The sequence below is a fragment of the Callorhinus ursinus genome, unplaced genomic scaffold, assembly GCF_003265705.2.
Source record: "Callorhinus ursinus isolate GAN/ISIS: 27379988/994484 unplaced genomic scaffold, GSC_fseal_2.0 scaffold42, whole genome shotgun sequence".
NCBI lineage: Eukaryota > Metazoa > Chordata > Mammalia > Carnivora > Otariidae > Callorhinus > Callorhinus ursinus.
In genome coordinates, this window is record NW_027397104.1 from 7431299 (window position 1) to 7443333 (window position 12035).

Sequence of the window (12035 nt, forward strand, 5' to 3'; positions counted from 1 at the left end):
CTCTACTTCTCAACTTAAATATATAAATGTAGGTCCAGCTGAACACCATGGGCAGCATTTTTGGTAAGGTTGAGAAACCAGCAAACAGAAATGAAGAAGCAGAAATACTTTAGTAGTGGTGGGGATAGTAATTAACTAGTTTTGTGTAAAAACTTGACTGTTTTTACCATCAATTTCTACTCTAAAGTTAAAGGATCCCTTAGGTTATTGCAAATTTCTAGCATTTCAGGGTTCTCAATTGAAAAAAGTGGGAGATGTTGGCCTATTGAACAGCCCCATATAATGTTATCGGTTATGCAGAGTTCCATATTATTAGTATGCCACAACATATTAAAGAATGGTTAAGGAAAGGTGGACCTCGTCCACTAAAGAGAGAATGATATTTCTTGATGCAACTTTTTAATCTGACGTTTAAGCCAGGGGAATATATCTTTGGAACTAACAAACTATCCTTAGTCCATAGTGGAAAGAAGGGAGGGCTTTATTATCATTTTATCACATTTTTGGCCCAACATTTAAATCTCCTGTAAGGTTTGGTGAAGAAACAAGTTAGGCTATGCAATGTATTCTTAATGCACAGTGCCTTCTCAGTGTGTTCTGCAGCTTGCAGAGGCAGGATAATAGCAGAGAACTCTATTTATATCTCATTTTTCTTTGAACAAATAAAAGTGCTAAGCCAACATTAAAAACTTACTGAGCTGTTAAGATGATTTATTAGAATAGTACCGTTTCCATTTTCCACTACTATGATACAATTGTCAAAAAAGTATGTAAGTAAACAATGTGCTTTCTTTCAACCAAAGTTATTTAACGAGTTAGACAGATAGTTAAGGCAAGATAAAGAATCTTGTTTTCTCCGGCCACCTGCTTGTATTAGGACTGCCTTTTGATCACAGAATAACGGAACTGGGATGTACCAATAGTTAAATACTTCATATCACTTTCATTCTCCCTATATGCAGTAGATATTAATTGCATTATTATATAGTTGAGGGAACACATCCTTGAAAAATTCAAGTGGTCAAAAGCTATTCATAAATAATAGAGGTGGTTTCAAATCCATGTCTGATTCTAAGGCTTGTGTTCCCTCTGCTATAACCAATGCCAACTACATTTGAGTCCACCATGGCCCTGTTGAAAAGCAGAGTCAAGCTTTATCACAGCCTCACATCTCTGACTAACGCTGAATAAATCACCCATTTTTGAGCCAATTGAGGTTGATGACTGAAAACCCCACTGCATTGCCAGGTAGTTGATAAGGTCCACTTGTTTTGATCAGATGACTTTCTCAGCAATTACCCATTCTGATGAACCAGAGAATTGATTAGACATGAAAGTAGCCTACTTTTGGAAAATGAAAACAATCTAAACCTCATAGTTTCCTTCCTTTATGGAGAAGCAAGCAGTTGTTCTGCTTTATCAACCAGAGGGTTGAGGCAGACAAGATTCCCATTCCACCCTTGCTTATTATTCACATTGTGATTTTCTTAAACACTTTTCTCAAAGATTGCCCAAAGAATCCTCTCAAATATCAGAAAATATTTGTTTCCTTGTTCCTGATCCTGAGATGAAATATAAAAACCAAGTAGATGGCTGTTTTGTTTAGTGTTCTGTGAAATTACATTATTAGGAGAGGCATCATTTTAAATTAGGAAGTGATGCATGACTATAACTGGTTTCAACCTGTTACTTTTTTATGATTAAGGAATATTTTGCCATGTTAAAAATCCTGGGGAAATGATGGTATATGTTTCGTGCTGCTCCTGTCCTGGGTGTACCAAACTGTATTACACACACAGAGTCAGTGCAAAAGAAACACAGATGTGATATTGTTTGGGGAAATGAAGAATAAGGTCTAAGGAATGTATTATCATGATACTTATCTTGGATTGATTTTACATTTGCTTAAAAATCTGTGGAATAGGATCATCATATGTTTGGCAAGAAGGCAATTTTAGAATAGAAATTCAAAACCCAAGATTTAAGAATGAGGGACAAACCTTTGCAAAATCTATCTCTATCACTTATTAGTTGTATGGATTTAAGCAAATGACTTAACCTTTATAAATAAACAGCTTCAACTTCCTCGTATCTAAAATGAAGGTTCTTACCACATAGGGTTATGGTGAAGATTAAGGAGAGAATATACATCAAGTGCAAAGTACCTAAAGGATGCTCCATAAGTAATGATAGCTGTGGTGAAGGGATCTTAGTCATTCACATAGGCCGACAGGAGAAGAAACATATGTAATAGCAGGTGGGCTACGTTGCAAGAAACCTAGTTGCAAGAAGCCCCTCAAATTTACCACAATTTACTTATAGCAGAGCCCTGAGAAGAAGGGAACTTTTAATGAGTTTGGCTTCTCCTCTCAACTACATCTTTTAGTGTTTTAACATCTTTGTATCCCTTTAAGTATGTAGTACAGTGTCTGGCATACAGGGAGGATGCATGTGGAGTTTTTAAATGAAAGAAATAAACAGGAAAGGAAAAGAAGATTCCTTTGAAATCCAAAACCTCTGAGAGATGAAAAACCAGAGTGCAGGTTTTCTGAAACACCTCTGTGTGCTAAGTGCCAGTCTTTGTTTACGTATCACAGTATGTGACAACTCAAAAGACCCCTGACAGACAAGGCCATTCTTGACCCTCCTCCCCACAAGACAGAGCATACTTTGACATATCACCGAAAGCCTTTGCTGGTTAGTATTGTGGGCTGAATGATGGCAAGAAGCAGACCCTGAACTCCCTTGCTGACGTCCTTTGTCCTCAAATAATGCTCCATGTTGTAGACCAGTCAACCACGTGGCACTGTTTGCAAAGCTTTACTCAGTCTTTATTCAACATTTATTGAGGCCCTGCTACACAACACACTTCATGTTAGAACAATAGGCATTCGCTCTGCACTTCAGTGATGGGGAATCTCTTTCCTACTTCCTGGTCATGTTCTATCTCATTACTAAGCCCTTACGGGTACGTTTTCCCCTGCCATTCATTCTACAAATCTCACATTAAATGTCCTTGCTTACAAGAAACTTTCTTGAACCCTCTAATTCCACTAAGGGTTCTCCCTCTATGATCTCATGGTGCTTTACTCTTCATAGTATATATGAGGTAATACAGTGATCATATATATACTAGTCAGTTTTCCCAATTAGATACAATGTCTCTTGATAGTGGAAACTGCTTTTTAAAAATTTTTGTGTCATCAGTCAGTTACTGGTAAAGTACCCGGCTTATAATAAGTGCTCAACAAGTATTTGTTGGATAAATGGATGAATCAATGAGATGAAAATGTAATCTTGTCCTCTGGAGGGATACTAATATTGCAGAGAAAGCTAGGGTGAGAGCAAGAGCAAGATAGGGAAGGAGGGAGAGAGATAAAGAGATACCTTTAAAAAAGAAAATTATAGTCAAATAAATATGAGTTCCAATAAAAATCTGAACTTCATGCTATTAGATCATAGAGGAAAGAAGGGAAGAAAGAAGTAACATCTGAGCTGGATCATGATTGTTAAAGAGGAGTTTGGTAGGTAAGTGATGGGCTATGCTCTTGTTGCTAATAAAAATGGAAACGATCTAGGCATAAAATCAAGGAAAAGGTGTTTGGTGTCATTTCCTTTCATTCAAACACCCTCAGTTTATATCTGTTGAGGCTCATCCTTTTGGATGGAACTTAAGCCTCCATTTAAGCCCTGTGCTTCTCAGGAGCAGCTTCTCCATCCTCGTCTTTTACAAATATGGCAAAGGACATAAAAATTACCACAACACACTGTGTATTAAAAAAACCTCTATTCACTGCTTTCCAAGTAACAAACAACAAAACAAAATAAAACATTCTTTTGAGTTGTTTCTGTAGCAATGGTGGTAGAATTGTGCTATTCCATGGAAAATATTTCCCATCTTTTCCACCTTCTAAATTGATATGGTTGTAAATATAACTTTTGATTCACTGAACTTACAGTTTTATTTAAAAAGCCACAGCAATGTTACTTATTTTTCAGATATATGAGATCAGTCTTGGTATTAGAAGTCCCATGTATATTTCAGATGACAGTATTTTTCAGTAAACTAGGCAGTTACTTATCCTCCAGAAATATAGAGTAAATAGACATTATTTCCAGATTTCAAAGCTATCATCTACTTGAGTTTTAGTACACCTCATACACCACTGTAATTAGCCATCTGAATTTAATGAACAATTTTGGTCTCCTTCTAAAGTTCAATTTAAAAAATTGGGAGCAGGTACTTTGAATTCCTGAACTGATGCCAACTTTTTAGGTATATTTTCTAACTAGCTAGCTAGCTAGCTACCCTTCCACTATTTTATGCAAATGAATATGCACATGTATCACATGTTTTAGGAAGCACTGTGTATCTCATTTTTATAGCCATATAAATGTAGGCACTTTTATTTCAGGGGAAATGTTTTTCAAAAATGTTTATTGATATGATAAACTATTATTATTGTATTATAGTGTGTGTGTGTCTATTAATCTTCCATTTGACTTTCCTTAATGGCAAAAAGAAAAATTTCATTTTGAGTAGTTGGATTTCAGAGATGCAGTTCAAAGTATCTTAAATGTGCTCAACTTCAAAACAAATGACTATCTCCTCTGAAGCAAAGCAAATTATAGTTATAGATGAATTTAATCTTGAAATAAAAATGCGGCTAAGGTGGATCTTGAAAAGAAACAGGCTAAATAGGCATTTCAAAAAGAAAGCAATTTATCTACACTTAACAACAACAACAACCAAAAAAACCATAGTCAGAATCTAAAGAAATTGCTCTTTGAAGGATTTCCCTTTTTGACTTCTTTGGATAGCCCTCATGTTGTGAAAATGTATTTGATTATCACAGGTTATAGGTAGCTGGTGCACTGAGTATGAAGACATTATTCCTTGAAGAATATATCTTAGTAGGTAAGATCCCTGATTTTATTATTCTGAATCATTAAACACAATTTTCCTTCTGATTTGCTTCTGATTAGAAAAATGAATACCCCCATTCCAAAAAAAATGAAAAATAAATAAAAAGGCTATAATGTTGGATATCACCCATATCAATGTGATCACATGATGGGGATGTTCCAGGTCATGATAAAAGGAAAAAGACCCACAGCACTGCACATTTTGGAGAGTCTATGTGATCATTTATTTCATATAGTAAGCTCTATATGACGTTTTTCTTTTCATTATGAAGACACAATATATATAAAGGCATTTAAAGAAAGGAAACTGTGGGAGTTAAAGGAGATGAAATAATACATTAATTATATATTAATCAAAAACATTAGGGCCACTGCAATGTGCTATAAAAATTAAAACTAAAAGTCCATGGAATACTACTACACATAAAACATTAAATATGGTATGTTAGTTCCTCCTCACTGCAGCTTTATAAGGTAGGTATTATTATCCTCATTTTTAAAGGAAAAAAAGGAAAAATTTACTCATTTATCTAAGATCATAGACCCAATATGTAATGGGAAGGATTCCAAAGAAGGTCTGTGTGATGCTAGGACCTGACCACTTAACTACTGCACTCTTGCACAATCCCAGTGGTTATGTGTGGAACTCACTGATGTGAGGGTAAGTAAATATAGTGCCTGGTTTTACAGAGAGTGTAAAAGAGGCATCTAGCTTGGTTGTAATATGCCAGGTGAAAATATAGTACAGGCCGGAGTCGAGACCAGAGGCCGAACTCGGGATCTGACAAGATGGCCGGGCTGCCCCGCAGGATTATCAAGGAAACCCAGCGTTTGCTGGCAGAACCAGTTCCTGGCATTAAAGCAGAACCAGATGAGAGCAACGCCCGTTATTTTCATGTGGTCATTGCTGGCCCCCAGGATTCCCCCTTTGAGGGAGGGACTTTTAAGCTTGAACTATTCCTACCAGAAGAATACCCGATGGCAGCCCCTAAAGTACGTTTCATGACCAAAATTTATCATCCTAATGTAGACAAGTTGGGAAGAATATGTTTAGATATTTTGAAAGATAAGTGGTCCCCAGCACTGCAGATCCACACAGTTCTGCTATCGATCCAGGCTTTGTTAAGTGCTCCCAATCCAGATGATCCATTAGCAAATGATGTAGCGGAGCAGTGGAAGACCAACGAAACCCAAGCCATAGAAACAGCTAGAGCATGGACTAGGCTATATGCCATGAATAATATTTAAAATCGATCTGATCATCAAGTTCTCCTGTTCTCCTGTTCTGCCAAGACTTCTTCCTTTTTTGTTTGCATTTAATGGACACAGTCTTAGAAACATTACAGAATAAAAGCCCAGACATCTTCAGTCCTTTGGTGATTAAATGCACATTAGCAAACCTATGTCTTGTCCTGATTCACTGTTGTAAAGCATGAGCAGAGGCTAGAAGTACCATCCGGATTGTTGTGAAACGTTTAAAAGCAGTGGCCCTTCTCTGCTTTTATTCATTTCCCCATCATGGTTTGAGTATAAAGCACTGTGAATGAAGGTAGTTGTCAGGGTTAGCTGCAGGGGTGTGGGTGTTTTTCTTTATTACTTTTTTTGAGGGGGAGAGGTAGTTTTATTTTAATTTTTTGGGCTCCTTTCCCCCCTTTTATGGTGATCTAATTGCATTGGTTAAAAGCAGCTAACCAGTTCTTTAGAATATGCTCTCTAGCCAAGTCTAACTTTATTTAGACGCTGTAGATGGACAAGCTTGATTGTTTGAACCAAAATGGGAACATTAAACAAACATCACAGCCCTCACTAATACCATTGTGACTTGCTGTCAAGTGTAGAATCCTTCCTTCAAGAAAAAGCTTGTGACCATTTTGTATGGCTTGTCTGGAAACTTCTGTAAATCTTATGTTTTAGTAAAATATTTTTTGTTATTCTAAAAAAAAAAATATATAGTACAAAAATGTAGCAACTAATTTGCTGTTATGTGGATGTGCTAAAATGACATGGGGTTACATGTCAGTTATTAATTGCTCTCTGAAATCCTACCCCAAAAATATTATGGCTTAAAAGCAGCTACCATTAATTTAGTTCATAATTTTTTCTGGACAGTTCTTTTGGCTGGGCTCTGCTGGTCTTGGTAGGCTTGATTGGATATGTGCAGTCAGTTGGTGTGTTAAATGGGAGCTGACTGGCCCCAGATGGTATCATTCTCATGTCTGGCAATTGGCTGGCTGTTGGCTGAGGGGCCTTCGTTCTCTTACACCTGTTCTCTGCTCTAGCCAACTAGCCAGGTTTATTCACCTAGTGCACAAAGAAAGGGCTCTTGAATCCTAGGGTTGGGATTTATAAAATTTTTATACAATCTAGGGCTGGGATTTATACAATTTTATTTCCTTCATCTTCTTTAGACAAAGTGATAACCAGCCTAGTTTCAAAGGTGAGACAAGATCTGTTCTTGTTGAGAAGAACTGATAGGTATCATCACCCTTTTTGCAATCTGCCATGGCTTATATGGAAGTGATACTACCAAGCAGCTTAATTTCCTTATTAAGTCAGCAGGGCAGACAATGTGGAAGAGGAAAGCAATCAATGTAAATTAGTGACCTGGGTCCTCGTAATCAGCTTCAACACTACTGCCAGAGATCTGGGAAAGAGAGCCCCCCTCTGGCCAGGATATCTCATGATGTTTCCATTGAAACCTAACGTGGAAAATAGGACAGTCAATGCACCTGTTTTTGTTTTTGTGGGTTTTTTTTTTTGTTTTTATTTAAAGCCCAGTTAGTTAAAATACAGTGTAATAAGATGCACCTGCTTCTGAAATTAATGCTTGGAAGACAGGAGGAAAGAAAAAAAAGCCGTGAATTCTGTGAATTAAATCCTGAAAAGGAGCAAATACTAAATATTCTACATCTCTTTGCCCCTTTTTATAACTTAAATTTTGGTTCAGTTAATATTAGTCCTCTAAAACAGATATCCTGTGTTTGTAAAAAAAAAAAAAAAACATAGAGTAGAAAAAAATTAAGTATTGCCTGTCAGCTTTTTTCACATGTGACTGTTTTATAAATATATATAATTATTATAAGATTTAGTCCCTCAGAATTATCTTGAGTAATTTTAAACAATGCCACTACCCATCCTGGACATTTTATTTTAAAAAGAGTGTCAGCCCCTGCTTGTGCTCTCTCTCTGTCAAATAAATAAATAAAATCTTTAAAAATATATTAAAAATAGAGTGTCAGCTAATTTAGTGACAGGAAGCATTGCTAATTGATTTAATTATCAGAGATGAATATATAATTCTTTAAACATAACTGAAAAGCCAGAAAGGGCATTCACTGGTGATTCGGTTTCATGGATTCATTCATTCATTCATTAGGCTGTTGATGACTAACTTGGGTAATCTATTTCTTTTCCAGTGTCTCAGGAGAACTTAGAAAGCATGGAGTCTGTTCTGACATGCAGAATCTTAGGTATATTTTCTTAATATAGCAGGGTATATTGTATTACAACTCTCCTCAGAAAGGGAAATTTTTACAAAGATTTTATAGATCTCTACATCATCTCCAAATTTTCTCTAAATTCTGCACTTTTCTATAACCATAATAACATTTTCTCCATAGTGGTCTGAAAAATTGGGCAGAAGAAAAGATATTTGATATTTGCCATGAGAAATCTTAAATTGTAATATAATGATGTATACCATCAACAACTATATCATCTTCAATTCCAGAATCCTTGAAATATGCTTAGTTTTTAGTCTTTTGCTAGCATTCATATTTCAAATTCTTAAGTCACAAATGGATTGAATACCAGATGAGAAACTCTGCTTTCTCTCAATATAGCCATAAAATAATGATGAATACAGAAGATATTCCAAATGGGTTAACCATATACATCACAATATAGGGCTATTTTACTTTGTGCAAACCTATGGATTTGACACAAAGAAAAGGAGGAAAGGGGCAAGAGTAAAGTTTCCTGAACTTTATAGAGTTTACACCTATTCTCTTTGAATGTGGTTCACATTTCCTTTGTAAGAACAATGACACTGTGGTCCAGTCCTGTGACCAGCAGCCTGGTAGAAATCCCCACCTCACCCCAGCCATAGCACTAAATGTAAATAATCCCTTTGCTCTGCCTCATTCTGTCTCTCTCTCAAACAGTGACATACATGTGCTAATTAATCAGGAACCAATATATAGGAAAATGTAGTACAACAGACGAAGCAAGGATTTATAGTGAGTCAACAAATTTAAATTGAAAATTGTGTAATCATGAAGGAATGTTCCTATTTTATCTGTAAAATGGTGTTGCTAAATATCAAGAAAATGTCACCTGATGTTTCCTAAAATTGACTTTGTAATTAAAAAGAGGCTTCATTAGTGGATAGGTTTACATAAGAAGTCTGACAGTTTTAAAAAATAAAAGATTACTTCTAGAGTATTTAACCACTCTGATTTATGTCTACACATCATTATGTTTGGATATTTGGAAAATGTCATTTTATTTGGGCAGCAAAATTTTCTTTGTGAGTTTACAAATATGGAGATATGAGAACTATAAGAAATTGCATAGAAAGACTGAGTGATCTACTCCTCTAATTGAGGCAAGACTTTCTTAACTTTTGACTTATTATACCATTGCCAAACCTGCAAATCTGTCACTTGGTGTTAATTTAATTTTTTCCCCTTATATTCTCATTTTTCCATAATGTGTTTATTTTATAATTTTTTTAAATTATGATTTGCCAACTTGTATATTGATAGCCAACTTATTTATTGCTTTTTATGATCCACTTTTTCTACCCATACTTCAAACAATTTTAAAAGAATTTTATATTTATATATAAAATTTATATATGTATACAATTTTGTTCTCTTATTATTACCGGTTATGTTGCAAATTTAGTTGCCTTAGAATAGAAATTTATAAACTGCTAAATTATTTTCTGAATATAATTTTTAAATTGCTGAATTTCATTTGTTTTTCTTTTGCTAAACTTGGTTTATTTCAAAATTGCAAAATTAAGAAGTGGTATTTTTTTCCCCATCCATCTCCATACTTGAATCTTTATTCTCAAAAGGACATTGTTCCATTTTAGAGTCTTTGATTAAATATAGGGTGGTCTAATGGAGTCAGACTGGCCTATATACAAATCTTATCTCTTCAACAACCTAGTTTAAGAAAATAACTGCTTTGAATATGTTTCCACCTCTAAAAAGTAGGAATAATACTAACTATAGATGCATACTGCAAAAATAATGGATGCGAAGTGTCTATCACTCAGTAGATATTTAATAAGTATGTATTTCTTTGTGTTCCTAGCACATAAATTTGAAAGAAAACAAAAAGTCAAGAATAAGTTTTTAAAAATAAGTGAACACAAGGATCAAAGAGTTTCTATCCTATTGGCCAATCAAAGAAAAAGATGGAATCTCCTCTGTTCATTTTGGTAACCCTGACACCAAAACAATTTAAACTATAAATTAACACAAAAGAAGACAGGAAAATAACAATTGAAAACATCAAGTCAGCAATTTAGTAAAAGAATAATATACGTGAATCATGTCAATGTTAGGGTTAATGAAAATTGGAAAATGATTTGTATTAATTCATCACATTCATAGATCAAAGCAGAAAAATATATATGACTATTTTGATTGGTACTAAGAATGCATTTGTTGAAATCAACATTTATTCCAGATTTAAACAGACAATTTTTTAATTTAAATAAAAATTTGGAAAGATAAAAAAAGGACCTGTCTCATGACCTGAGCCAAAACCAAGTGTTGGACACTTAACTCACTGAGCCATCCAGGCACCCCAAAGATAATTCTTTAACACAATGAAAAAGGCTATCTTAAACCAATATTAAAAATTATACTGAATGATGAAATAGTGCAGACATTTCCTTTTAAAATCAAAGTTTCCTTTGTAATCAAGAAATTTCCATTATAATCAAGAGGTTATGGACTCTAATTTTACATTTATTAAATATTTTCTATGTGCTAAGCACTGAATCTAAATGCTCTTTTAATCCCCTTGTGTATTTTAGGAGAGTAGGTATTGTTTTCTCCCTTAGTTTACAGATAAGAAAACAAGGCAAGTATGTATCAGAGAGGTAAAATAAATTGGCTAACATTACATAGTTAATAAATGGCAGAGTTAGGACTTGGTCTAATTCCTCTAATTTTAGGACCCATTCTCTTAAATACTCAGTGCTTTCATACCCAGCAAGAAGGCTAAATACATGCTCAGAGCACAGCAAATTAGGAGCTCCAAATGTAATATGGAAAGAATTTGCTACTTGCTAGTTTAAAATAGCAATCATCATGGGGGGAAAAGAGGGGAACTCTCTTATACTTCCTTACAATTATGGCTCAGTATAGTTTTCAGTGCTTTAAGTCTAAGGGTCATAATTCAATCCTCTTCCTCCTGCCAAAAGAGTAGTAGAGTTATTAGAGAAGATGACTACAAATTAATTCATGTGTTTACTGACAAACATCTATTCAGAACCTATCCTGTGCTACACATTTTTCATTACACGATATCCAGGATGAGGGATATAGAGATGATTGCAATTGAGCCTTTACTCTTAAAATGCTCACAGTTTAGTGGGCTACACAGGAATATTACATCGCACAGTATAATATATGCAAAAATGGGAAATCACACAACATACACAAATACCACACAGGAGGTAAATGATAAAATATCTGAAAGTGAGGATATGAATTGATTATTTTTAAGGAACTCTTGAAGTAGAGTTTTGAGTAGAGTTTTTTGAAATCAATAATTTTTGAGTAGAGTTTTTGAGATCAATAAGATTTCACCATGCAGAATGAAATAGCAGTTTGACTTTTTTTTAGGGAAACGTAAGCCATTTGTTACATAATTAAGGGATTTTTTTTTTTACCTTGTGGAATCATCATCCGCTAATAATTATGTAATATATACATTTCCATATTATCAAACTAATCAAATGATCATTTTAAACCAATACCGTATTTCAAATATAGTTATCTCTGATATAAAAACCTAAATAAAATATGTTAAAGTGACCTTTTATTCATTGTGACATTTAACTATGGCACCACATTTAAAATAAA

The 12035-nt window shown here is 34.5% G+C and overlaps 2 protein-coding genes across 5 annotated transcripts in view; both read left to right on the forward strand.

Moving 5' to 3' along the window:
• The window catches only part of LINGO2 (leucine rich repeat and Ig domain containing 2), a 1267465-nt gene that overhangs the window by 764073 nt on the left and 491357 nt on the right, over positions 1–12035 (forward strand). The window lies entirely within an intron of this gene.
• On the forward strand, positions 5681–6329 carry LOC112809658 (ubiquitin-conjugating enzyme E2 N-like). The gene has a single exon (XM_025853016.1). It carries the CDS (start codon positions 5716–5718, stop codon positions 6172–6174), a length of 459 nt encoding a protein of 152 aa, XP_025708801.1. The 5' UTR covers positions 5681–5715; the 3' UTR covers positions 6175–6329.